At 36.1% G+C, this 26,118-nt stretch overlaps 6 protein-coding genes and 1 long non-coding RNA gene across 9 annotated transcripts; 3 read left to right on the forward strand and 4 right to left on the reverse strand.

The window, feature by feature from the left end:
• Positions 1–1,516: 1,516 nt before the first annotated feature.
• On the reverse strand, positions 1,517–2,801 carry LOC111291311 (uncharacterized). Its single transcript, XM_089768662.1, has 2 exons — positions 1,972–2,801; positions 1,517–1,865 (listed from the first exon to the last, which is right to left on the reverse strand). Exons 1-2 carry the CDS (start codon positions 2,269–2,271, stop codon positions 1,674–1,676), a joined length of 492 nt encoding a protein of 163 aa, XP_089624788.1. The 5' UTR covers positions 2,272–2,801; the 3' UTR covers positions 1,517–1,673.
• A 101-nt stretch (positions 2,802–2,902) lies between these two features.
• Positions 2,903–5,875, reverse strand: LOC111291310 (cell number regulator 6-like). The gene is made up of 5 exons (XM_022882974.2): positions 5,545–5,875; positions 5,350–5,451; positions 4,484–4,598; positions 3,881–4,148; positions 2,903–3,286 (listed from the first exon to the last, which is right to left on the reverse strand). Exons 2-5 carry the CDS (start codon positions 5,449–5,451, stop codon positions 3,211–3,213), a joined length of 561 nt encoding a protein of 186 aa, XP_022738709.2. The 5' UTR covers positions 5,545–5,875; the 3' UTR covers positions 2,903–3,210.
• Positions 5,876–7,211: 1,336 nt separating this feature from the next.
• Positions 7,212–8,135, reverse strand: LOC111289470 (peroxisomal membrane protein 11B-like). Its single transcript, XM_022880545.2, has one exon. It carries the CDS (start codon positions 7,998–8,000, stop codon positions 7,320–7,322), a length of 681 nt encoding a protein of 226 aa, XP_022736280.2. The 5' UTR covers positions 8,001–8,135; the 3' UTR covers positions 7,212–7,319.
• Positions 8,136–8,648: 513 nt separating this feature from the next.
• Positions 8,649–13,451, reverse strand: EYE (conserved oligomeric Golgi complex component-related / COG complex component-like protein). The gene is made up of 10 exons (XM_022880540.2): positions 13,127–13,451; positions 12,742–12,831; positions 12,505–12,624; positions 12,307–12,408; positions 11,911–12,191; positions 11,388–11,533; positions 11,065–11,263; positions 10,071–10,731; positions 9,482–9,814; positions 8,649–9,054 (listed from the first exon to the last, which is right to left on the reverse strand). The coding sequence occupies exons 1-10, from the start codon at positions 13,409–13,411 to the stop codon at positions 8,773–8,775; spliced, it is 2,499 nt and encodes an 832-aa protein (XP_022736275.2). The 5' UTR covers positions 13,412–13,451; the 3' UTR covers positions 8,649–8,772.
• Positions 13,452–13,917: 466 nt separating this feature from the next.
• Positions 13,918–15,072, forward strand: LOC111289471 (23.6 kDa heat shock protein, mitochondrial-like). The gene is made up of 2 exons (XM_022880546.2): positions 13,918–14,361; positions 14,450–15,072. Exons 1-2 carry the CDS (start codon positions 14,145–14,147, stop codon positions 14,866–14,868), a joined length of 636 nt encoding a protein of 211 aa, XP_022736281.2. The 5' UTR covers positions 13,918–14,144; the 3' UTR covers positions 14,869–15,072.
• Positions 15,073–15,917: 845 nt separating this feature from the next.
• LOC149516257 (uncharacterized) lies at positions 15,918–16,693 on the forward strand. The gene is made up of 3 exons (XR_016346631.1): positions 15,918–16,052; positions 16,145–16,235; positions 16,447–16,693. It is a non-coding gene; the product is annotated as an uncharacterized LOC149516257 (long non-coding RNA).
• A 3,150-nt stretch (positions 16,694–19,843) lies between these two features.
• Positions 19,844–24,967, forward strand: G3PP1 (putative glycerol-3-phosphate transporter 1). Of its 3 annotated transcripts, none has more exons than XM_022880544.2 (3): positions 19,844–19,947; positions 22,614–23,671; positions 24,069–24,967. In XM_022880544.2, exons 2-3 carry the CDS (start codon positions 22,669–22,671, stop codon positions 24,632–24,634), a joined length of 1,569 nt encoding a protein of 522 aa, XP_022736279.2. In that variant the 5' UTR covers positions 19,844–19,947; positions 22,614–22,668; the 3' UTR covers positions 24,635–24,967. The 3 variants fall into 3 exon arrangements, with proteins under 3 accessions (XP_022736279.2, XP_089624790.1, XP_089624789.1); XM_089768664.1 differs by lacking the exon at positions 19,844–19,947 and adding an exon at positions 21,602–21,760 and having other exon boundaries at positions 22,314–23,671; XM_089768663.1 differs by lacking the exon at positions 19,844–19,947 and adding an exon at positions 21,602–21,760.
• Positions 24,968–26,118: the final 1,151 nt, after the last annotated feature.

Consider the following 26,118-nt stretch of genomic DNA (forward strand, 5'->3'; position numbering starts at 1 on the left):
CTCTCTAGTGTCCTTTATATCGTCGGTGCCGAAAAATACGTCTCCGATGGTACCACGATTCAATGATGAATCGAAGAAAGAGTCAAAGTGTGGAAATGAATAGGAGGCAGAAGGAGAACGTTGCGTTATGCATTGGCTTCCATTGCCGCCGCCTCCTCCACCAGCGCCGTCATAAGAGCTGTCATCACCGTCGTAGTTGGGGATTCCTCTGGCCATGGATGGGGAAATTACGGTTTGGGGGAAACAACAGTGATTCAGAACTTTGAATGGTAGTAAATCGTTCTACTCCATTCCGGAATTGGAGAAGACTTGCAGATAGGATTTGATTAAAGCGGGGGAGTATTATCATTGAAAGTGGGTCCCATCAACCATCAACTACGACCTTCTGCTAACATGGCTTTTTCTCATTCGACGATTTCTTTATTTTCACATGTGATGTTTTTGTTTTACAAAATTCCTTTGTTTTGTTTTTTTTTTTTTACTCTTTTGTTTGTTTTAATACATAATAATGCACGGTAAAACAAAAAATTAATAATTTAAAAAAGGGTAACGAAGTCCCATTTTAAAAAATACTAATAAAGTAATTGATTAACATATATGTTTGTCCTTAGTAGAAAATTTTCCTTTCTCGTTATCAATAATTGGTTTGTGAACAATACGTAAATTTAATATAAAATCATTGTTCCTTCTCGTTATCAATAATTGGGTTGGTGAACAATACGTAAATTTAATATAAATTATTGTTAAAATTTTATTATATATGTTTATTATTTTTTAATAATCGAAATGTTTCAATATAAAAAAGGAACAATATTTAAGTCAGAGAATTACATATTTGTAGCACGGAAAAGTTATTACTTGATAACAATACAATATTAACAACATTTAAAAAGGACGGCGTTATCTTTTAACATGTAATAAAAAAAGGTTAGCTTATATTTTAGCAGCAGACAAAATATACAAAATTTCTGTTGAGACTTGAGATCATTTGATTGCTTCCTGTTAGTTTGCGAGGTTTGCTAGACTCTATGTTTATTACATGATCGGATTAGGCTGGCTGATTTGATGCTTAGGGTTTATATATCATGCTGGGTTCGAGCAAAAACTAACCCAGCCAGAATTCATATTTCATAGAAAGAAGTCCAGAAACCTAGGTGCCTACAAGATAACAGTTGTATATTTTCTGTCTTTTTCTCACTGTTTGGTGCCTTTATCTCTTTGATCTGAAACTGAATAAGGGTATTGCAAACTATGTTTTGTACATCATGTAGGCCTTTATCTTTTCGGCTTTTCCTTGGCTTTTTTCCCTGTACTTTTTGGCTAAATGTGGTCATGAAATTGGGAACATGTGTATATGTTTTCAACTTAAGTGGTAATAATATTTATCAAAAAATAATAGTTTACGAAATTAATTCAAATGATTCATGCAATATGATTCAACGTGAATCTGTTTTCCAGGTTCCATATCTAAATTTTAGTGCCATGAAGCCGAAGATTGTTTGCAAAAATTGAAAGATGAGCAAGAGTGTAAAAGCATTCTTACATTAATCAAGCCAAATGCGTTAAAATCTTCCGTCAATTGTCACAATAAAGTAAAGCATCCGATATAATTTACGATGAAATCAAAGATCAAACTGCAACAAAAATTGAACTTTCTTTCTCTACGAAACACATTAGGCATTATTAATTTTTAATCTGACCAATGTAGGAGGTTTAACAACAGGACGGACCTCTGTCTTGAAGAGAAGAAAACAGAGCTTGTCCACAGAGAAATACAAGAATCCTCCACTCGCGTGCGTTACAAACGACCCAAAACTCTTCCCCACAATGCAATGCCATGCCGGTCCGTACAATGCGTCAAATTCCTGCATCAGTTTTGTTTTCAAAGCCTCAAAGTTAAACACTTGAAAAAGAAGCAAAAACGATAAAAGAGAAAGCTTTAAAAACAACGAAAGGTAAAATTTTGGGTACCTTCTTAAAGCACATTGCAAGTTGCGTAGGATTGGATCGTTTGTTTTTATCTGGGTTGGCGTCGAGGAGAGCTCTGGCTCGCCGGATAGCTCGCTCTTGCATTGTCGGAGGCATGTCAGCGGATCTCAGCCGAACGTTCAAATCGACAGCTATTGCCGCTAGTTTCGGCTCATTTGGTGGAGGAGGTGGAGCTCTGGGAACCGGAGGCAAAGATGAAGCCCGCTGGAGTCTGCATTGCGAAAAATCTTTGGCTCTTCCCTGTCTGTTTCTTCTTCCATTATCGGAACGTTGTCTCTCCATTCACTGAACTAAATTTTGAGTTTAAAAAAAAAAAAAAATGGAAAAGGGTTTTCTGGAATAAGAGAGTGAGAAGTTGGTAGCAGAAAAGGTTTTGAAGTTTGAATTTTGGGATAACTTTGACTGGTACTGTTTGCATTTGCTTTTTTCACTTTAAAAGAGACAAACGGAAGTTTTTTTTTCGGAAGCAAAATTATTTATAAAAAAAAAAAAAAGAGAGATTAATAGAAAGATTGAAACGGTGGGGAAAAAGATAGGACCAGGGACTAGGCCCGTATGTGGGTATCATACGTTTCAGGCTTTTGGAACTTTGAGAACCAAGACAGACAATTATTGGATCAATTTTTTTTCGTGGGGGCCCTTCTTACACACTAATTACCGTGAATGTATCCGAACAGCAACCTGCAAAAATAGGACAAGAGGAGCCGACCGCCACCGGATTGGATGGAAAAGTAATGTTCAAGCTAATCTTGTGTAAACATTTCCCCGACGTATAATTGTTGAGTTGTTGTCTTGTTGATCATAAACAGAGTACTTTTTTATATTAAAATTGCAACATCTGTACAATGAAGCAAATAACTTTGAAGTGACAATATCTGTGTATATCTAATAAAATGCCTCACTGATCAGGGAGTTGAGCAAAAAGTTGATAATAGATTCAGTATGCAGAGAGTATGGAAGAGTTCTGTATGAAGACTAGCCAATGCTACTGAGAAACAAGACAAGAATATGAAAATGAAATCCCTCCATGGCGAAAATCATTCACCAAAATGCCTTTTGTACGAAGAATGGAAGATCTTTAGAAAGCTTACATCTCCAAGTTTGTGCTAGTTCCAGAGGGTGGTGTTGAATCCTGGTTTTCACCGGCAGAGCTCATCTCTTGAACAGGAGGCGGGTTGACAATAGTCATTGGCATGACAAAGTTATCTGATAGACGACCCTTCATCTCTCTATGCTCCTGGCACAAAGCACACCAGTGCGTGCAGCAGTGCACCATGCACGGGTCACAGGGCGAGTTCTGCAGTTAACAAATGCAAGTCAGAAAATGAACGAAGTAGTAGCCCTTTACTTCTAGAACCCATGATTTTGGTCAAAATTCCTATTGGATACCAGTATATTGATTAATAGACACATTGAAATTTCAAATGTCAACTCAATTTTCAGGCATGGATTTCAAATTAAGAGGAATATAAACCAACATAATTCTATGGAGAATTTGCTCCATGCCAAAAGACACAACAGACTAATCCATGGGTAATCTTGGTAAGCCACAAAGAATATTACTACAGTACTAAATTACAACTGATCGAATTCACCAATAAGAAGTTTCAAAAGGTTCAAATTTTTAGATTGAGTTTTAAGACAAACATTTTCTTGTTCAAATTTACTTCTATGGATAAAAATTCATACGTCAAATCACAAACATCATTTTCAGTTGGACACAACTAATACTTCATTTCATGATAACACAAATGCTTATTTGATTAAAATATTGTACCACAAGAAAACTGAAAAGCAGTAAGTATTATCTTGGCAACTACTTGAGCTGGATAGTCTTGTTTGTTTTGCCATAATAATAAGTGCATATGGGCAAAGTAAGATTAGATACTACCTTGAGATGATACTTTTTCTGTAAGGATTGCCGAGCAAGACCAGTATATATTCCACACATCCACCAAGCAAACAACAAACCCTCACAAATGAGAAATGATGTCTTCGGGTCAATACCATGGAAGACCGCTGTTGCAGCTGCCAATGCAATGCCACCTTCAAAACACAAATAGCATGGCAAATGCATGGTGTAGTCCAAGGGGTATCATCTCTCAAGTTCTCAATATTACGTCCAAATAGAACACATGGACAAAACAGTCCCGTCCAGCCTGCAGAGCAAGTCAATATGCTAATTTAAACCACAATCGCTGTAATGAAAAATGATAGCATAAAAGTGTCCTGTACTAAACCATTTTCTTACAAGCTCCCACACAAAAGCAGAGAGAGCTTTGTCCCTCTGTTTCACTTAAACGCATGTAAAACATGTTTAGAATAATCGAGCAATTAGATTCAGAAAATGAGTCATCAGTTAACTGATATGATACATAAAAAAAAGTTGTTCAATGGTTCAAGCATGTAAGCATTCCTTCACAATTAGTTACAGTTTCATAGCAAAGAACAAGGGCAAAGTCATAGACTGACAAAGCAAAACACATCAACTTACAACTTTCTCTATCTTCAGCACAGCCAAAAATTCCAGTTGTCCAAGGTTCAACAGCAGGAGGCTCAAAGTTTTCAGGTAAAGGCTGTCCACATTCAGTGCACTTTCGGACATGCAACTAAGAAACAACCCAACAGATCAGTGAATACCCCTATGTACATCTCCCAACAAAAAAAAAAGTTTTTTTTTTAAACAAAATCTTATGCTATATCATAGTTTATTATATAAATAAATGACCTATTGACCAAAATGTTCAAGCCATATCCCAGTATGCTCAGACATCTGAAATTTACTTTTCCCAGTTGGAAAACGACCAACAATCAACAACCTCGAAAGTTTGGCAGGAAACCATCTTATCTTTATTATTTTGACTTAAAACCTTCCAAGTTCATAATTTTCTTGAGGAACAAGACCTCAGTGCAAAATATCGGCAGACTAAATGATGCTTCCTGGGCACAGAAATCAAAACCATGATAACATTTGATAAAAATTTTAAAATAGGTCCTAGAGTCAGATCTGAATGTCCCCCCAAAAATGCTTTTCACAGCAGATAATTCATGCGCAAATTTGCAGGACTTGCAGCAAAGTTTTACCTCAATTTTCAGACTGGATTAAAGCCTATAAATATCAAGCTATAAGAAAGAGCTACAACGCTATCCTCACATATTATCAATATTATTTCAATGGAACAACTGTAATCTTAAGCATTGGAGGAAATAGTTAAAAATGTGACATGATAGAGCAATTTCAAATTGAAAGCAACAAGTTTCTCTAAAACAATCGAATAAGAAACACTCAAATCACAGGAAAAAAGAAGTCAAAAAGCCAATTTTTTTTTGAGAGATGGCAAAAGAGAGAGATAGAGAGACCTGAGGAACATCAATGGGCTGATTAAGTTCACCAGGTCGGATATCCTCTAAAGGCGCCTGATCTTTTGTCAACTTAACGTATCTCGATTGCGGGTCCGCCATCTGATCCAAAACCACCCAAAGTATTAAATCAAAAAATCAATTTAAAAAAAAAAAAAGAAATGCTACGGAATTGAAAAGAAAGAGGAGGCGTACATGGATGAGTCTTCAAAGTCTTACAACCTCCGAAATGCACGAGATCTTGGAGAAGTTTAGAACCAAGAGAAAGAGAAAAAAGTAAGGGAGATGGCAAATATCAAAGTCTCCGAAAATGGGGTTGGTTGGGGTACAAGAATTAAGGTTGCAGGGTCAACTTGAACCAGTCTCTCCACTTTCCCGGTCTGTCGAGTCTATGCCTCTATGGTTTCTTCCATAGCACCCGCACCGCCAATGACCAACCTCTAACCTTCACCAGGCGACTTTGTTAAGAACTGGCTTTGGAGAGATCCGATCCGACCGGTCGATTTATTTTTAAAAATAAGATATCAAGTTGGATTGGATTGAATGGTATAAAAAAAAATTTAAGAGATCAAATTTTAAACAAATTCGATTTTATTCTATTTGATATATAAAAATTATTTTTTAATTAATTATTTAATTATATATATTTTTTTATATATTTAATTTTATATTTATATTAAAAATAATATTTTATATTTAAAAATAATATTTTATTAATTTTAAATCAAATCGAATATAATTTTATATAATATTAAATAAAAAAATTTTAATATAAAAATAATAAAAAATTTAAAAAATTAAATTTTAAACAAATTCGAATGGATTTTATTCGATTTGATATATATAAATTATTTTTTAATTAATTATTTAATTATATATATTTATATATATTTAATTTTATATTTATATTAAAAATAATATTTTATATTTAAAAATAATATTTTATTAATTTTAAATCAAATCAAATATAATTTTATATAATATTAAATAAAAAAATTTTTAATATAAAAATAATAAAAAATTTATCAGTCATATTTAAATTTTATATATTTAAAATTAAATCGAATTCATAATAAGTAAAAATTCGGCCGGATCGAACCGTTACCATTACTAATTTGGATCAACTTTAAATCAACCGCTCGTATGTGACTGCCGTTTTGGGTCAAAACAGCAAGCTTCCACGTGTCAGACTTCATGGAGTAACACTAATTACTACCTTCCCCTTTTTCTCTTTATTTTTTTTATATCAAAATAGAGTTGCATTGTGTGTTTTTTTTATTATATCTGAAGAAATCTTTAAATTTTATACAAAAATTGAATTAAGGCTTCAAGTTTCTGTTACATGAAATCAAAGTTATAAACTTTTATTTTATGATAGTTAAATTATTTTTTTCATTATATGATAATTATACCAATTAAATCTTGAATATGGATGAAATTTAAACATGAGAATTGAGATCTAAAGACACTTGTTAGAGCAAATTTTTGACTAGTTTTATGGACCAGAACTCGAAGACTTTCACTGGCTAAATTGAGCGTATGTGGGTCGGCATACAATCATCATTCGATTGTTCCATGACTTATTTGGCAAATATTTGTAGAGATATCATTCATATTTTGCTATTCCTAAAAGCTCATTTTAGTTGGTTCCAAAGCTTGATTGAATTCAAATGGAACACTGAAATTAATAATTTGACTGCCATTGTTCAAATATTTCACTAAATATTTGAACAATGGCACAATGGAACAATGGTGCACCATAATCTTTTTCAAACAAAAAACTGAGTTTTTTAGTAGTAAAAGTGTAAAACCATCCCTCCTCCAAGTATAGAACAAGACAAACATATGCCAAAATTGATATCCCAGCATGAAAACCTCAATATTTTCGAGCTAATTACAACAGGATTAATTAGAAAGAGAATTTCCATCTGAAAAGACTTTTTTCATCATTTTTTCCCATTAAATTTTGTTTATGAAGGCCAATTTCTGTACCAACCGGCCCATGCAGAGACCAACCCACTGATTCCGAGAGTCACAGCATGGTTGCAGAATGGGTTGGGCTCGATATCTGCCACTGCAATAATCAAATCAGCAATATTTGCTGCCACTGCCATCATCCTCATCATCCTATCAGCTCTGATCTTTCTTATCTTCTCTTTTGCATCTTTTGAATCTTCTTCGGTTAAAGCAATGAGTTTCCTCTCTGCTTCCAGTCCTTCTTTCATGATAATGAAATCTGAAACAATGAAGAAAATATAACCAAAAGACTCACCAAATGCAGATATGAAGCTCATCCTCCTTGCCAACTTGGCATCCAAAGTCCCAATTCTTGATAGCCAAAGAAAGTGGTCAAAAAAGAAATAGACCATCTCGCCTGCATTAGCAAGAACAGCTAGGAACTTGAAAGTTGGAGTGGAGCCAGGGTTTCTTCTCAGGGCATTGAAACCAGTGAGGAACCTGCCAGTTCTAAAGGCTTTTCTGCTGAGGCCCGAGGCAACCTCCCATTGCTTGAACCTATTTGCAACGTCTAGGTGAGTGGTTTCCATTTGCCAGTGAACAAGCTTGGAAACATATTGGAAGGTCTTGACAAGCTTGTCGATACCATCTCTCTTGGCTAGAAAGATGACCAGCTTGTCTACTGTGTCATTCATTGTTGAAGTAAGGTTAAAGATTTGGTTATTGTTGATATGATGATGAACTTAGTGAAGAGCTCATTTGATTTTTTGAAAGGTTTTAGGTGTCCTTTAAAAATTAAAGGAGAGCCACAGAAAGTTGGTTTTGGGGATAATTCTGTGAGGGATTGCTTCGTGGTTGGACACTGTTTAACTCCTTAGAGCCAGTAGTTTTTTTCTGTTTTGTTTTTATCTTCCAACAGGAGCTTACTTTGTCTTGTGCACAAGGAAGCTTCCATTACCAGCAATCGAAATGCCATCTGATGTGGACAGATTTCTTCTTCATAATATTACTACTGCTTATCCACCAATTACTTAGTTAATAGTTGCAAGCAGCATGTTTTTACCAACGTTAAAAATTCAAATTAACCAATGGTAATTGTGAAAATCTTTTACCTTTTAGCCATCATTCACAAGTCACAACAAATCTTTATATAAAAACAATTTTATGAATTAACATTTTAACCTGAATATCGAATTATTAGGAAATACATCAGATACGAAAAAAGCAATTTCTTTGCATTTACATTTGGGAAAAATAAGGCATATTTGTCAAGGCAACGGAGAAAAAATCTAATTCAAGGGCAGATGCAAATATCAGAGAATTTCTAAGTGAAACTTAGAAAGTTAAGGCAAGCATATGATTTCATTGATAAAAGTAAAGGATTAATTTAGGCAATAACTCCCTTATGGTATATTGATAGAATTGTAATGCAATTACAAAATCAAAAATCTTTCTAAAAAAAAAAATTTACTGATCCAAATTCACACGCCGTATTTTACACACAAGGTTTGCAGTTGGAAGATCAAGTTGATTTCCATTATCAGACTTCAATAGGTCTTTTAACTCATCTCTAGGGGTTCCAAGGCAGGTTTGAAAGGTTGCAAGAACTGGAGGGATTGGCATTGAAAGAGCAGAAAGCACATTACTCAAGTACTCGATATCAACCGAGAGCTGTTGCGCTCCACGATCTGTTATGTACTGGACGCCACGGAGCTGCTCCATGTACAGGGCAGTTGCACCTTCAGCAACCTTTTCAACGCACGCGTGTATATATATATATATATTATGTTAGATATATGGTAGGCATAAAACAAAAATTCAGTCTATTTAAGATCTTTCATCTTTAAATTAAGCAACTTTGTATATTCAGGCCAAACACTCAATATCCATGCATAAAAAATTGAAGACAACAAAAATTATATATTACAGCCCAAACCACCAGAGTCATGAACTTACTGATGATTATTGAGAACTTCCAAGGGGATATATAAAAATATTTTGGTTAATCCATATCTTAATTGTATGATAATTTGATACCCTTCAATCTAAAACTGCCCCATTCTTTCTTCCCCCACCCCCCTTTGGTTTTTTAAAAAAATTCTCTAGCTAGGCATTCAAAAACTATCATGGTTAGCTCTCATATTAATAATTTACAATTAAGAGGATAGAATGCTACCTTGAACATCCATTCTGTTGCAAAGAACTGAGCTTCATCATTGTTGGAATCACTGTTAGAAATACCCTCAGCAAGTGGCTCCAATTGTTGGGGCAAAGTAAGAAGATATTCACCGACACTGGTCACATAGGACTGTGGGTATGCACTGAACGTTGGGAGAGGAAAAGCACTTTGTTCCTCTACTGCTGACCAGATTGGCAAACGAGATACATCACTAAGACGTTGCCGTACTTTAGATATCAGGACATCATAAACAAGCTCATTCACCATTTCAGCAAATGCTGCTACCCTTTGGGATGCAAGTGGAAGGGCGTGAAATCGAGGATCTTTAGACTGCAACAACAACAAAATTATCATCATTATTTCAAGTTAGTCAACGTGCAGTGGCAAACAAAACCAATATTCTACATGAAGGAGAACTAGTACCACAACAAATGATAAGGCATGAAAAGATTCAGACACTTATAATTTAAACAACAGTGAAATTCAATTTAACCTTGCATCTTCTGCTTTTTTGGCTTCAGATTACAACATAAATCTGAGCAACATAGAAGACAGAAAAGAAAGCACGTATTTTATTTTCATATACCTGATCTAAAAGATTAAACAGTTTCCGGGCCTTCTCAGGAACATCAAGAAGCCGCACAGCTGCCACATCCAAGGCAGCCCTTCCACCCAATGATGGTTCCCCATTTCCATCCTCACTCGTGACATGTAATTGGTTTTGGTCCAAACTTGAACCAAATACTGAAACTGACACACTTGTGCTCAATCTAGCCAGAGTGGCTCTCAAAGATGCTTCAAAGACCGAAGACCGGCTAGTAAGACAGTCTGCAACAGTGAGTATCTGCAAGGCCCCCTGCACAATCGACCACTCCTCCTCATTAGATATCAAGTCAAGCTTTCTTGAATATTGAGCCCCTTCCTTCTTGTCCAAGCCCAAGTCCTTGTGATCCACTCCACAGACAGTTCTAAGTGATTTGAGGGTATCTTGGAGGGTAGAAATGTACTGTAACATTATGTCATCAAGAGCAAGAATTAGCTCATCCGCCTCTGAACCACCAGTAAAGCTGATGCACCTCTCCACAGCTGCCTCAAGAAGTACAATAACTTGAGGAATAGATTCTTCCATTCTTCGAACAGTCTCACTGAGTTCAATACCCTGGGCTCCCACACCACGAGTGACAGCTCCCCTGAGATCCACCCCAGCAATCTCAGAGGAGAGGATAGCACGCTCCATCTGTCCATACCTAGAACATATCCAATTTACTCATTAACGAACAGAAAACACGAAAATATGCTCTTCAATACAAGGAGATAAAATTGCAAGAATTAGAAATGATGCAGACACATGCAAATACTCCATACATCTTCCTTTGATTAGAAGAAAAAGTTTAAACCTGAACAGAAATTGAATTAAAAAATCTTGAAGAAAGTGATTAAAAATAAATGGCATAAATTCTTGTTGGTCCTATTAAACAAGCTGAGTTTAGGCTAGGTTAATCTGTAGACTCTCCACCTCTAGACTTTAAAAAAAGAGACAAAAATGGCATTTGCATTTTATTATCCTTGTAACAGCTTACCTCTGTTTAAATGATTCATATGGAAAGTACACTGCCTTCAGTGTGTCCATTAAAACCCGGAGATCAGATTCTGAAAATAAGTGCTGGATATTTCTTGCAAAGATTCCCGTCATATTGTGTAATTCAATCAGGGCTTCTAGATGCTTGGTCTGAATCTTACTACCCTTGGGCAGATCTCCAGATGAAATGTCTAATATACCTGATGTTATTCACAAGGAATGTGAGAATAAAATGATCAAGAGCTGCCCTTTAGCAGAAATCAAACAGATCAATCAACCGATGCAATAAAAAACTTAAAGGATATCATAAAGGCTAATTATTACCTTTACCAAGAGCTTTTGTTTCAGGAACAACCTCTCCAGTAGCAAGGTTTATGCGGGAAATAAAAGTTGATCCCACAGCTGCCATGGTCTCCATGAGTAGCTTTGGGACAAGAGTCTTATAATCATCAGGAAAAGCAAGCATACACCTGGGAAAAAAGTTTAGTAAATTCTCATATTCCATAAGATTTATATTCTATGGAGGAGAAAAGAGAAGCTAAATTCAACAAATATCCAGCAATCTTTTCCAATTTCTCCATTTCCCATTTTAAAGACAGAAGTCAAGCAATGAATTTAGTTGATGATCGATTCTATCAGAAACGTTTCTTCCATTAATGAATGTAGAACAGGCAGCTTTGAAAATTTAAAAAAACAGATTTGTTAAATAAACTCTAAAAGTAGTGAACTCCTTTTGTAGCGAATTTTAGGTAACATTTTCAAATTTTTGGCAAGAAAATAAAATAAGAAACCATGGAGAAACAACTTTGAGAATTGAAACTTTGAGGCATTGAAATGTGAGGAATACCACTTCCATTCTTGTTCGAGATAGAGTAGCAATTCGTCATAGAAACTTGGCAACCAACTTGAGAATGAAACTGTTGGAGAACTTGACTGTAATTCATTACCATTTGATAGCCTTTCAATTTCAATCTTCTCATTAGCAAGCTTACTGGCTCGGTGCTTAGAGTCAAAATCATCCCAGAGTTGCTTTATGGGCTTTAGGTGAACTTTTGTATAGTGCAGCTCCAGAGACTTGAATCTTCCAATTCGAATAAGAATTCCTCGCAAATCTTGAGCAACATCTACCTGTAAAGTCATAACAGGTAGAAATGTATAGAACAATCTATTAGTAACAAAAGGATGATGAAATCTCAAGTAAAAAAGAAAAAAGCAATAAAGGTCGTGTGAACAAAACAGTAACCTTGCGATTGGATAATGCATCTGTGAGACGAGGCTGCACCATTGTGTCCAATCTGTCCTCTAAGACCTCAAGTTGCTTTCTAATATTTGCAAATTCAGCTACCTAAAAACAGACAGTTCAAGGACAAACATTAAACTATCAAACTTTATTGATGACAAACCAGAAAACATCATATAAAAAACACTAAAATATACTTACCTCGCCAACAGCAGACAAGCAATGCCTCATGTTAGCCAAGGTTTCTGCAGCACGAGGAAGATCCCCGCTGGCAAACACATCCTCCACCGTTGCACTCAATTGTGTTAACCCAGCAGCATCCTAATTTCGCAGATGCAAACCAAAGAGAAAAAAAAAAATAATTATAAGAAACCCTAACATCTACTTTAAATTCGAATATGTTACAGATCAAGATGATAAATAATCAATGATACTCGCCTGCAGTGTCTCATACGCAGCTTCCATTCGCTGCTTGACAGTGTCAACTTTAGCAAGAGCAGCTATAGACTCTGCCGAGGATCCCTCCGCCTGCAAATAAGAGCCAATCCCTTGCAACATCACTAGGAGAAAACTAAGTCCATCTTCAAATACATGAATTAATTATAAAACATACATCAAATCCTAACATTACTCAAATCAGTTAACTTTATAGCTTAATTTTGTATTTAAGAGGAATTGAATCTAAATTGAGCTTCAATTAAATTAAAACTAACACTGATTTTGGCCTCCAATCAACAAGGAACATTTCAAGTTTGGCACTTTCTCGAGATCCAAAAGCAACATTGAATTAAGATAAGATCTATGTGAAAGGAAACGAGCAGACCTTCTTGAGCTTGTCGAGGATGCCGGCGACGGAATTGCGGAGAGAAACAGCGTCATCGCGGAGGCGGAGGACGTCGCGCGTGGTACGAGGAACACGGAGGAGGGCGGCAGTGCTTTGCTCCTCGAGCGAAGCGGCGATCTCTTCGGAGACCATTTGGAGCTTCATCTCGAGATCCACCATGTGCTTGTCGAGGGAGTCCTGCGGATGCCGAGTTTTGCACGCTGAGTTTATCCATTTCTTCGGATCGAATTTCTCGTCCGAAAATGGACCTAGATCCACCATCATTTTTTTTCTTCTCTGCTGAGTTCTAAGGCTTACGAGTCACAAGAGGACTTTTTTTTTTTTTTTTTTCTGTTTATATATTTTCGGAGGGAGTATTTGTTGCGATTGCCACAGACTGACGATAAGGCAGTTAACTTGCGGTATTAGCAGGGCTAGAGGCAAAAGCAATACAACCCTCTGCGACGTCGTTTAAATGGTTCTTTTAAAAATTAAAAAGAAAAAAAAGGAAGAAAAACTAATTTCATTAAAATTATGATATGATTGCTGGTTTTGAGTAGGATTTAATTTCATTTTATTTTCTAAAAATTAGAGTGGAAACAATCGTCAAATTCATCAATAAAATTTGAAAAACAAAATCTGCATTTAGAATAAGAAAGATGCAGACAGGAGTTTTCTAGATTTCTTGTACGTAGTCATGGACTCGCTAGAAGAAACAGGAAGTTCTAAATGGGCCTAAGCCCAAAAAAAGTCCGTCCATAATCCATATCAATTTCTGTTTTCTTGGGAGCAAAGCAGATCTGCATAAAAAAAATCCTAAGTCTGCTTCCAGAACCATCCAATAACAGAGCAAATCAGAGGAATCCTTCCAGAAATCTCTCTCTCTATCAGCTTCCGCCCTCCGTATTATAAATCCGCGATTTCACATCTTTTAAGCGATAAAAAAAAAATTAGCTAGTTCGGTACCTTTGTTCTACACAAGCAAAGTTGAAAATTTTCTGTTTACCAACAGGCTGCAATGGCGTCTTCTCTAGCTCTCAAGAGGCTCGTCTGTTCAAACATCTTGCCCAGCTCCATGCGCGTGTTCCGTCACACGACTGTCGCCCCATACACCTCTAGACTCTTCAACACCAACGCTATCCGTGAATTCAACGACGATGGTGACGAGCGTGACCTGGATGATGAAAGCCGCACCGTTCGTTCACTCTCTCGCCGTGGCGATGGTTTCTTCCCAGGTACTTGTCTATGGTTCTGTTGTTCTTTTATAATTCTTTCATTTTTTCTTCTGATTTTCTAAATTTGGCGCTGATTTTGGCTGTGCAGATGTGTTCGATCCTTTTTCACCAACGAGGAGCCTAAGCCAAGTCCTGAACATGATGGACCAATTCATGGATAACCCATTACTCTCTGCTTCCCGCGGCATGGGAGGTGGGATCCGCCGAAACTGGGACGCTAAGGAAACAGAGGACTCTTTGAACCTTCGGATTGACATGCCAGGGCTTGGAAAAGAGGATGTCAAGATCTCTGTGGAGCAAAACACTCTGATTATCATGGGAGAGGGTGCCAAAGAATCTGAAGATGAGGTCAATGCCGGGAGATACACAAGCAGAATCCATTTGCCTGAGAAGATTTACAAGACTGATCAGATTAAGGCTGAGATGAAGAATGGTGTGCTCAAAGTGGTTGTGCCAAAGATCAAAGAGGAGGAGAGAAATGATGTGATTCAGGTCCGAATTGACTGAGCAGATTAGGCCGAGTGGGGTTTTCTCTTTTGGGGTCTGGGCTTTAATAGGTAAGTGGTAGGCCCTTGTTTGGGAAAATAAGTAGTGGTTGAATTGAATTTTATAGTGAGTGGTTTGGACGTGGGACGTGTATGAAACAGTGTTAACATTGAGTCTTGTCTGTTAGTGAAAAAGGAACGGTTAATGTTTGAAATTATTTTTGAATATTTTGCGTTTCATGAATTACACCTCGAAAGAAAATCCAAGCTTTTAATTATAGAGTTGCAGCTTACAAATGGATCAGGAAATGAAAGTAAATTTCGGAGTATATTCGATAAGAGGAACCCTGTCCAAGAGGACGAAGGCATCCAATTTCTTGTTAATAAGTCATGATACCACGTAACAAATTACAAACGAAAATAACTTCCAAGTGGCATCCACAGGCTTCACAAAACAAATCATCGTCGTTGTCACTAGGCCACCCTCGTCTTCTTCTGTGTTGATCATGCATTGGACAACAAGGCTTTGGTTCGAAGAAAATTTTCAGCTAAATAACTTTTATTATGTCCTTTAATTTCTTCCGGCTTTCTCGTGTACCTTTTTCTGATTTTACATAACTCAAAAGTCGTCTACCCTGTTGCTGTTTGTCAGGTTTCTCTTCACAAAGTAGGATAACAGCTAGAACATAAGAAGCTCTAAGATGTCCTACTTTTGCTGCACTGTTTAGGTAGTTTAGTCCCTCCTCCACCCTTGCAAAACTGAAGTATTCAACCTGATTGGTGAGGAGACATAATAATATCACTATGCATTACAACACTTTCAATTTGCCATATTAGCAAGTGGACTATGGGAAGTAAAAGTAAAAAACAAAAAACAGGATCTAATACGAGCCACTCCATCCCTATATAAGGCTTCTGGATGTCCACTCTTTTTGCACTTCTCCAAGAAGAAAGATTGTTTAGTTGAATGCCATGGGATAACAGGGAACTTCTCAAGGGATACATGTTGGAGTATGTACTTATCATCGGTAATTTGGTGAAATCATCATACACACAAATGAAGTACGAAGAGAAACAGAAACATATCTTTGTTGATGAAGGAGAAGAAAACACACCTTAACTTGACATCGAAGAAATCGTAGGCCGAATAGGCAGCCACCCGAGCTATAACTTCTGTGATCAGCTCATTTGGAAGTGAAGAAAATGGTTGTAAATAAATTTCTTTTGCTTTTCCTCTTTTTCGTTACTTGAAGGAAACCCTGACTTGATGATCTTTTATTGTCTTTTCTTGTTTTCAGTAATTTAGAGCAATCTTGAAAGCTTTTGATTTGGTTCATTAAAATTGAGAGGGAAAACAGAAAGAGATGAAGAGGTCTTGAAGCTTTGAAGGTTTTCACATTTCTGTTCCTTATGCCTTTACAACTTGCATGTTACTTGTACTTAACCTTCAAAATACAGGTTCTTTCAATTTCTTTTTCTTCTTCTCAATGGCAATGCTACTTTTGCCATCTGTGTAAACTGAGAGAAAAGTACTAACACAATGTGAATTTAATTCAGACAGTTGATAAAGCCATTTTTTTTTCTTAATATATTGCTGCAGGTAATTGTAGAGAATCATCGCCGCCTCTCTTCCTCTCCAGAGTTTTTCTCATTGCCACCTAATCAACCTTTTTGCCACCAGATTTTGTCCTCGTATTTCTCTCATAAATCCACATCCTCTAGCCATATCCTACGTGTTAATCTTTTCTGAGCTCCCACGTGGCAGTTTAATTGAAAGCTTATCAAAATTGCAACAAATTTTGCTACTGCTGCTCTTGGTTTTGGAAATGTTAATCTGAAGTTCTCGTTGAACACCAATTTTATTTTTTAACAAACTACTACTGTAAAAATAGTACAGTTGAGACCTTAACTCTAGTCATGTATGGAAGTAAAGGCATGATATTAGATCTTGCTAGGTGGTTTTGAGTATGAAATTTGTGGTGCCAGCCTGCCATTTAGAAGTTGGAATGGAAATTATGTGTGATTTACCTGTTGCTAAGTAAAAGCTCTTTATCTAAATTTCAATGGACAAAACAGAGAAATTTTGTTCTGTTTACAAGATTGAGCTTTGCTATATTCTACAATAGTTTTGTTGGCTTGGTCTTTGATGGAGGCCTAAATCCTAATTGAGAACTCCAAAAAACATTGGCGTCTTGAGTGGAAAATTGCTAGCAGTAAAATGAAGGAACAAGAGGCTATTCTTAATCGTTTTAGAAAGAAATTGTCAGTATCATTGCTCTTCAGAAATAAATGCGGTTCTTGCTTTGTATTCGGAATATTTTCTTTCTTGCCACTTGCCAGGGTAACCAAGAAATGTACCAGACTACCAGACCTTTACTGGAACCTTCATTTTCCTTCCCATCAAAATGAAAAAAAAAAAAAAGAAAAGAAAAGAAAGGAAAACTCCTTTAATGTCCATTTAGAAACGATGAGTATGGACCAAATTCGTAATCCCAAAATGGCGTTATGGTCTTTATGGGCTTTGGCCGGAGTACAGTCATGCTGAACAAAGCCCAATTTCTATCCGAATATTGGCGAGTGGGTTGACTTGAGGAATCCTTTGACGCTTTGAAAATGGAATTCACTTCTGATGCTGTCCTGCTGAATTTGGATTTGTTCAGATTTCACAGCTAACCCTTACAGTAGAAACAAGAGCATGATATTATTAAATAGTAAAAGCAGTCAGTTCCAGTCGATTAATCTTCTGAAGAGTAAGACCATGTTGGTTCCTTGTAAATTAGGCTAAGCTATGTGAATTGTGAGGTATCATTGCCATTGGGTACCATCTTATCTATACTAGTTCAATAGGTTAGAACTTAGAAGATCTGATGTTTTCCTCTAATTTCCCTCTTTGCTAAATGTCAAATTTGAGAAGAAGAGCCTTGATGATCAGACAATAATGTCATTTTCTGCATGTCACTAAACCAGTTAAAGTTTCCCATTGAAAAAAAAATGCTACGTCTAAAAGCCAACCACTGCTATATCAGAGAACAATCCACGCCTATCTGTTATCCACAAAATTTAGTCCACCAAGCCTATGTCATACCGCCACATCATTTTAAGTTGACACTTGACTCGGTAACCAATTAGCGCTCATTTAGACAAAATTTTACAAGTGAGCAGAAAGTTTTATCCCCAGTTATTACACCGGATGTGCCATATAATATATATAATTTAAAGAATCTTTTCATATGGACAAATTTATTTGAACACTCAAAAAGTTTGAGCCAGAGAAAAACGTGGTCAATATCCTCTCGTTTACTGTTTCTCTTACAAAACAAGAAACGTGCATCAGTTTATCTTATATAATAATATTCCTGATCTATATTATCAGAGAGAGAAAGGAGGGGAGTGCTCCTCTGGATAGCAAATAACTATAGGTAAAGGTTGGTTTACGGTAGCCCTATTACATGGTATTAGATAAGAAAATGCTTTAGGCCTCAAGCCTCAAATGTATGCCACTCGTGTTAACAGACACGTAGGAAAATTCAGCGGGCAGCCCAGGCACCAAAACTAAGAGTGAATGACTAATAAACAACTTTTTTGATGCACATGCCGTGCGCATCTAATCGTAGTACAGGAAAATTTAAGCTAGGACGCGTTTTTCAAACCCAGGCACCCATCAAGTAGTAGCAATTTTGTGGTATCTTGTGTTAAAGCAAAACCGCAAATCATCTTTTTTTTTTTTTTTTTTTAGTCAAAAGAATCCTCATTGCAGTCTTTACTTTAATAATTGAGTAAAATCTTGTCATATATAGAAACTTATTTAGATTTAAGCAGCAATATATTTGAGATGCATATATATGTATATTTTTCTTCAAAGCTTCCTGATACAGACAAGTCCAAACAAAACAGTCCCCCGGAAAGACAAGAACGATAATTGCTCTTGGATTGTTTTATCGTACTGTACTATTAAGATTCTATAAGTTAAACTAAATTAAAACCCAACAGCTTATTGGTTGCATAAGAAAACGTAAGGTCTGCAAATCCTCAAACATTTCTAATAAAGCTATACTATATTTTAAACTTAAATCTCTATAATTCTTCATATGCCACGCTGATTAATTAACTGATAAAGTAATTTAAACGTCATGAGATTGCAAAAAATTACACCGGACAACAAGCTATGAGCATATATACCTTTCTCTCTCACACATAAAAACTAATAATTTTTAAATGTAAAATTTAATTAAATTTATTTATATAATTAATTTTAAAAAATAAATTTTAAGACGTTTGAATAATTATTCACTCTATCTTTATTCTTAATATTTATTTTTTCTCCATTGTTCTTTTTTATATCTTTTATATCAATTATCAATCAAAATATATAACAGGAACTTTAAGGAAATAATAAGCGGTGGAGCGGTGACCCATTGCACATTGCAAAATCATACTAATTCATCCATAAAACCAATCAATCAATGCAAGTGACGTAAAGACTTACAGCTCCCGCTGGGAAATTGCCGGACAACGAAATTTCGGTGTGCTGTCTGTAACTTCTGTTGTCAATCAGACCAGTCCCATTTCCAATCCCTGTTACGGACAGCCCGCCAATGGTAGGCCAAGTGCATCCAACTCCACATGTCCTAAGGTCCTGGGCTTAAATTTCCGTCTCTAAACGTGATCCAACAGTCAAGCCACGTCATTTCCCCAATTAGACGTGGCAATTGCGGGTCCCAGCTGCGCTTTCTCAGTAGTCAAAGGAGAAGAAAAGGATATGCGCTGCACGTTAAGAATAATTCTTCTTGGATATTCGAATATGCTTTTCCGACTCTACCCGCCTTTTCTATTATTAAACTCAAAGTCGGCTAGTGGATTGACGGAATTACCCCCGATTGTTTAATTGAAATGATCTTGTCCCAGAATGAGCTTGTTGGTATTTTGGGATAGTGTAACCGAAATGACCTTTTCCTCCTGAATATAAGCCCGAAAAATAATGGTGTGTCAGATCATTTAAGACAAATTTTTTTATTTTTAAAAGGTTTTTATTTTGTTGTTACAACAGCTATATATAAGTCCATAAAAAGGAATGGAAAGAAAATAAGCGATAACCCAAAAGGTATGAACATCCAATTTTCCAAAGAACATATTTTGATATATTTCTTTTTCTCTTTTATTTGATCTCATCACCTCAGTCTCACAGACATGAAACGTGCATGCTTTTGTCTAAAACTGGTAAAACTTCTTTTATTTGCTTATGTTAGTCAGTCAGGTTCTGAAAAGCGCAATATCCTTTGAATATGTTGTATATATGCATGCTAGCTTATGCCGATGGAGGGCATTTGAATTTGATGAGCCTGTAATAAAACAAAGAGTTACTTGCTTGCTGTTCTTTATTAGGGGAAGGAGAGAAACGTAAATAATGAAAAACACATGTAAAAACAAAAACATATGCTTAGGTTGCACTGGTATAGATAGTTAGTCGCATAATGGCATTTAGTTTGATTTTGAACTATAGTCAATTCGCTCCACATGTTTCATACCTGCAGGACTAAATTATACTTGTGATTTTTAAATTATTTATATCAGGGAGGATAGGGCAAAATTAGCTAATAAAGTGATGATAGAACGATGGAATGATCATACGCGGTAGCCTTAATTACAAATAATGCTTCATGTGGACGATGAAAAATTTCTCACGTCATATTTTTTTATATATATTAAAGAGTGCTGAACATTTTGACTTAAAAAAAAAAAGTGTTGAACAATATTTTTTGGATGATTGAAAGTTTATTTATGTTCTTTATTTAGATCGAAAAGATTTGATCATGGGGTGTACTTGTTTGGCCGTCTAAAATATTATAATTTACAACCAACGTTTCATCTGTGTAAATTAATGTGTTTACAACGTCGAAAAAGAATCTTCAAGACTCTGAAGCATAGATTTGGGTGGAAAACCAAAGCAAACAGTTAGTAAAATAACTTATCCATTTGCTTGAGAATTTACGTATTAAAAATTAAATTCGTTTGTTTTCGTCCCGAAACACTCTACTGATTTTTTTTTTTTTTTTTTTGTAACTTGTTCTTCAAGTAAACTGAAACAGAATAATTTGATGATTTGCATTTTCATTTCTCTCTCTATAGATATATATATTTCAATTTGGAAATCATAAACTTTTCTTTTCTTTTTCTTCCTGTTTGTTTCTTTTTTATTTTGATTTGATGATAATGACATACGGCATGAGGCAAAGATGAGTTGGAAGCTTATGCAAAATTTTGTTTTCTTTTATATATTGAAAGAAAGAATGAAAAGATTTGCATATTTATGAGAAAATATAACTTATATATATATATTATATATGACTTCTAGTATAAATGTGGTTAATTAAGAGTTGACCATTCTGTCAATTATCAATATCACTTTGTTATTATTCATTTATAGTCATAGGAGACTTGCACAATTCAATTTTCAATATGAAACGGAGGGAAAAAAGAACTACTCTCATAATCAAAATTCAACAATTGTACATGTTTTACACCCCACGTCTTGACTTTTTGTCGCCAACGCAACAAAAAAACCCTCATCCAAAAGCCTCCCAAATAATAAGGCTTTTAGGGCACGTCTTCTCGAGGGGTAATTAAGTCAACTCCCTAATATTGAGCCACTGTCCATAAACCGGTAATCAAAATACTAATGGGAAATTACGGAAGGGCAGGATTGGCAATTCAAGTCTTTAAATTATTATTATCCCCAGTTTAAGATTCCTCCCGCTGGGAGCTTCAGATCGTCAAGCGTTCTTTGTTCGTTAACCACTGAAAAACCAGAGGAGAGAAGAGTTTCACTGGGAATAGAAGGCAATTTTTTTTTTTTTTTAGGAAAGAAAGAGAGATATCAAAGAACAAGCAATCTACTGAGCTCAGCTAAGTAAGAGGTAATGATCTTCTTCTTGCTTTATTTCTGTTAATGTCTCTGTCTCGTCAAAGTTCTAATTCTTGTAAATTGTTTTTTACTTCTTTTTTTTTTCCTAATTTTTTTGAGTCTTTCATTTTGATTCTTTGGCGGTTATTGATTTTATTAATGGACTCTTCCCAGCAAGCATATTTCAGAAGCTGGATGTTTTCTTTTCTAATGGTCAAAGTGTGTGTTGAAAAGTCTGAAAAAGTTTTCTGTTTGTCCCTGTTTCTTGGTGATTCTCTGTCTTTTTATTTGGAATCTGTATTCAGACTAGCGTTTTAAAAAACAGTATTTAACGTTCGATCATGTTTTGTTTGCGTTTTAAGTCCCGTTTTGAGACTGTTTCAGTTTGAATTTTCTTTACTGAGGACAGCATATATCTTTCTTAAGTAGTTTCTGATTTCTGAAGGACTGGTTGCCCTTTTTCACCTTTGAAATTGTATTGAACTTTGACTGAGTTTTTTAGCACAGTATCTCAATTTTTTAGGAGCTTGATTTTTTTTTTCTCTGTGGGTTGTTCTTTTTTTTAGATCGTAACTTGGGGACTGAAAAATTTATGGAAAATTAGCATGTTGGCACCCAGCCCTGAATTTAACAAATTTAATGCAATATACTGTGCTATTTCCGGGTGATGTCAAATCGAGTACTCTCTCTTTGTTTGATTTATAGTATGATTCATAATCTAGAATTGTATTGGTTATTTGATGTTTTGATTCATTATATTCTTTTGTTGATTGAATAAGAATTAGTTTGGAATTGCATATCGAATTGCAGTCTCACTTTGCTTATTGATTTTGTAATTGTCTAACTTGTTGTTTTTGGTCTATCAGGGGAAGTTGGAGAATCTACTTGCACTTTTTTTTTTTTTTTGGGGAATCAAAATACATGGGTTCAGCATCTGAATTGCCAGCTGAGAGAAGTTATAGCAAGCCCTTTGGAATTCTATTCTTGGAATACATTAAGGGAGCGAAGCTTTCCCATAGAAGTCATCGAGCAATTGTCTTGATTGTAACATTTTTGGCTTACACTAGCTACCATGCGACAAGGAAAACCACCAGCATTGTCAAGAGTGCCCTTGATCCCCAATCATCTGATGTAGGCTTGAAGTTCCCATGGAGGATAACATACCTTAGCGCACCTGCTGAAAGCAAAAGACTTTCGTGGGTTCTAGGAGATGGTTGGGCCCCATTTAATGGATCTGATGGGACGGCCTTGCTTGGTGAACTCGACGTAGCCTTTCTCGCAGTATATGCTTTTGGGATGTACTTCTCTGGACACTTGGGTGATAGAATGAATTTAAGGATCTTTCTGACGGTGGGAATGGTTGGAACTGGCTTGTTTACGTCACTATTTGGTGTTGGCTACTGGGCTAAAATCCATAGTTTTTACTATTTCTTGGTAGTACAAATGATTGCTGGTTTATTTCAATCGACAGGATGGCCTTCTGTTGTTGCAGTAGTTGGTAACTGGTTTGGGAAGAAAAAGAGAGGACTAATTATGGGTATATGGAATGCTCACACATCTGTTGGGAACATTACTGGTTCTTTGATTGCTTCCGCACTATTGAGCTATGGATGGGGTTGGTCCTTTGTTGTGCCAGGTCTGCTTATTGCTTTCATTGGCATGCTGGTTTTCCTTTTGCTGCCTGTTAGTCCTGAATCAGTTGGAGCTGATAGAGAAGAAGATGAAGTGGATTCTCCTATGAAGAACGAAGAGGAAGTAACAGAGCCTCTATTAGGCTCGGATACTGAGCTTAAGGAAAAAGCTGTGGGGTTCTTAGAAGCATGGAAAATCCCGGGGGTTGCTCCGTTTGCTTTTTGCCTCTTCTTTGCCAAATTGGTTGCTTACACATTTCTCTATTGGCTTCCATACTACATTAGCCATACAGGTATTCTAATTTATTTTCTTTTTCCATACACCTAATCTGCATCCATATACAACCATTAGGGACTAACTTTGGGAGCTTGACCATAGAAAGAAACAGGGCACTTTATGAGTTGACTCTTTATGACATAGAAGTCTCTCATTTATGTGGACCAAGATACATATGAACTTTTTTAACCAAGGAATACCTGTTGTCTCATCATAATTTTTAACGCTATTTTATAACTTTTGAATCACGTGCATCGTCCGAGATATGATTGTCATAGATCATGTGTTTTGTGATTTCTGCTCTTCCTACATTTGGGGTCTTCAAACATTCTGAATTCATTGATTCTGAGATGTTCTTGGCTGAGTAAAGATGATTCATTACTAATTCTCTTTCCTATTTGTCAATCTTGCAGCGATTGAGGGAAAATATTTATCCAATGAGACTGCCGGAAACTTGTCAACATTTTTTGATGTTGGAGGGGTGCTCGGAGGAATCTTAGCTGGACACATTTCTGATCGCCTAGATGCCAGAGCCATAACAGCCGCAACTTTTATGTATTGCTCTATCCCTGCTCTCTATTTCTATCGTAGTTACGGACACATTTCCTTGGCAATGAACGTAGCTCTCATGTTCATCTGCGGCATGTTTGTAAATGGCCCGTATGCTCTTATAACAACTGCTGTCTCAGCCGACCTAGGAACACACCATTCATTAAAAGGGCACTCAAAGGCATTGGCAACTGTGACAGCAATCATAGATGGAACAGGTTCTGTTGGTGCTGCAATTGGACCATTATTAACTGGTTACATCTCTGCCAAGAGCTGGAGCGCGGTTTTTACTATGCTCATGGCAGCAGCTCTAGTTGCAGGGCTACTGTTGACAAGGCTTGTAGTGGCAGAGGTGGCTGCAAGGATTTCTGAATCAAGGTTACAAGGAGGGCCCCAATCAGGATCTCAAGCTGCGGAATTGGATGTATGATTTATTTCGAGGGGCAACAGAAGCTCCATCTGTATAAAGTGTGTGATTTTCATAGTCTTTCTTAGCTCTAGTTATAAAATGAAGAGGTAAGATCCTTTCATTATGGCTTGGGCAAGGAGAAGATTTTTGTACCCTTCTCCATGATGTTAGTTTGATTACCACCCATGGGGTTTCTGTTATTTTTTTTTTCCTTTGAGTTGGAGAAAAAAAAAAAGAGAAGAAAGGGCAGGGAGACAGAATGATCCATGTCCATCTGTATGTACATTTGATATGCTGTATTATTTTAAGCATGCATTATTCAATATTATTTGCTTCTTCAGACTTTCACCTTTATGTTTTGTTCTTTATCTGGATGAGAAAAGTTTAGTTCAACGCGAATACCATTTAATGATTGCCTATAGGCTAATTGATCAGAAGCGTTTAAACTCATCTGATTGGAGCCACAATTCTTGTGCACCGATGGGTTTCTCAGCAACAGCCAATACAATAACAAGAAGAAACATCAAAGCTAGAAAGGGTTGCCTTAAAACCAAAGAGTAAATCAACCTATCCACGAAGAAGAGTTGCCTTGTTTCTGTAACAGGATTCGGGAAAAGGAAATCTTAAATATCCATGAAACAAGTTTGGAAGTGTGAGTCTCGTTTAGGGTTGTTTCAGGATCCTGGTAGGCAACACAAGACAACATTCGGCCAAGAAAATGTCCTAATCCAAAAACCGGTCCAGAGTGGTGCCCATATAGATGCATGAAAGCTGAAAAGGTCCAAAATGTGATAAATACAGTAAGTGGGAGAAAATTGGTCCACAGAAAGAGGTTCATTAGCTTGTGGCCAGACGATTCAAAATAGCTTACCTGTTCATGCATTTTTCGACCTTCATTTGATAAATATTCTCCACCAAACGCTGGACCACTCCACTTGAATTTGAGAAAGCTAAGCATCTAAAATGGTTGCGATCAGATTTGCAAGATGAAATGAAAAACCTCTTATTGTTGCAAAGCAGGCTGGTCCAGGTGTGATTTATGGGAAGATATTTTAATGGATAATCATGAAAGAAGAGCCCGGTAAAATGAAAAAAATGCTATTTCCAGGAGCTCTTGACCTGGTTTATTCTTTGCCACATTCAACATGCGGTACAAGGCTATTGAGACAAACGAAGAGATTTTCTTAGATGCCCCCACCATTGTAATGAACAAAAGAGACGTCAAATGAAAGTTTCCCTCCCATTGTTTTTATTTTTATTTTTACAAAGAAAGCATAATTTAAAATAAAAAAAAGAAATTTTATATACTAAAATTAAAAACCCCAAAAATTATATATTGTTTTACAAAATTTTCTTAAATAAACTCATGTCCTGATAATTAGAGGACTTTCCTTAACATCTATTTGCATACATAAATTCTATACTCTTTTAGGAACGAAATTTTTAGACAAGAAGTGAAATGTTAACCATTGATATTTAATATTAGATTATCGTCAGGGTTTATT

The sequence above is a fragment of the Durio zibethinus genome, chromosome 11 (assembly GCF_047325235.1).
Source record: "Durio zibethinus cultivar Kanyao isolate XHJ-2024 chromosome 11, ASM4732523v1, whole genome shotgun sequence".
Taxonomy (NCBI): Eukaryota; Viridiplantae; Streptophyta; class Magnoliopsida; order Malvales; family Malvaceae; genus Durio; species Durio zibethinus.

Bases quoted from the DNA above. Each gene is read 5' to 3' on its own strand.
- EYE (XM_022880540.2), bottom strand. From the start codon at position 13,411: ATGATGGTGGATCTAGGTCCATTTTCGGACGAGAAATTCGATCCGAAG. The intron at 12,192-12,306 runs GTTACTGTTTTG...ATGACTTTACAG, and splicing joins ATGCATTATCCAATCGCAAG to GTAGATGTTGCTCAAGATTT. The intron at 11,534-11,910 runs GTATTCCTCACA...CTTTTTTCCCAG, and splicing joins CTCGAACAAGAATGGAAGTG to GTGTATGCTTGCTTTTCCTG.
- G3PP1 (XM_022880544.2), top strand. From the start codon at position 22,669: ATGGGTTCAGCATCTGAATTGCCAGCTGAGAGAAGTTATAGCAAGCCC. The intron at 23,672-24,068 runs GTATTCTAATTT...TCAATCTTGCAG, and splicing joins ATACTACATTAGCCATACAG to CGATTGAGGGAAAATATTTA.
- LOC111289471 (XM_022880546.2), top strand. From the start codon at position 14,145: ATGGCGTCTTCTCTAGCTCTCAAGAGGCTCGTCTGTTCAAACATCTTG. The intron at 14,362-14,449 runs GTACTTGTCTAT...TTGGCTGTGCAG, and splicing joins TGGCGATGGTTTCTTCCCAG to ATGTGTTCGATCCTTTTTCA.
- LOC111289470 (XM_022880545.2), bottom strand. From the start codon at position 8,000: ATGAATGACACAGTAGACAAGCTGGTCATCTTTCTAGCCAAGAGAGAT.
- LOC111291310 (XM_022882974.2), bottom strand. From the start codon at position 5,451: ATGGCGGACCCGCAATCGAGATACGTTAAGTTGACAAAAGATCAGGCG. The intron at 4,149-4,483 runs GTAAGTTGATGT...CTTGCTCTGCAG, and splicing joins TGCTGAAGATAGAGAAAGTT to GCTGGACGGGACTGTTTTGT. The intron at 3,287-3,880 runs GTAGTATCTAAT...TGTTAACTGCAG, and splicing joins AGAAAAAGTATCATCTCAAG to AACTCGCCCTGTGACCCGTG.
- LOC111291311 (XM_089768662.1), bottom strand. From the start codon at position 2,271: ATGGAGAGACAACGTTCCGATAATGGAAGAAGAAACAGACAGGGAAGA. The intron at 1,866-1,971 runs GTACCCAAAATT...AAACTGATGCAG, and splicing joins TTGCAATGTGCTTTAAGAAG to GAATTTGACGCATTGTACGG.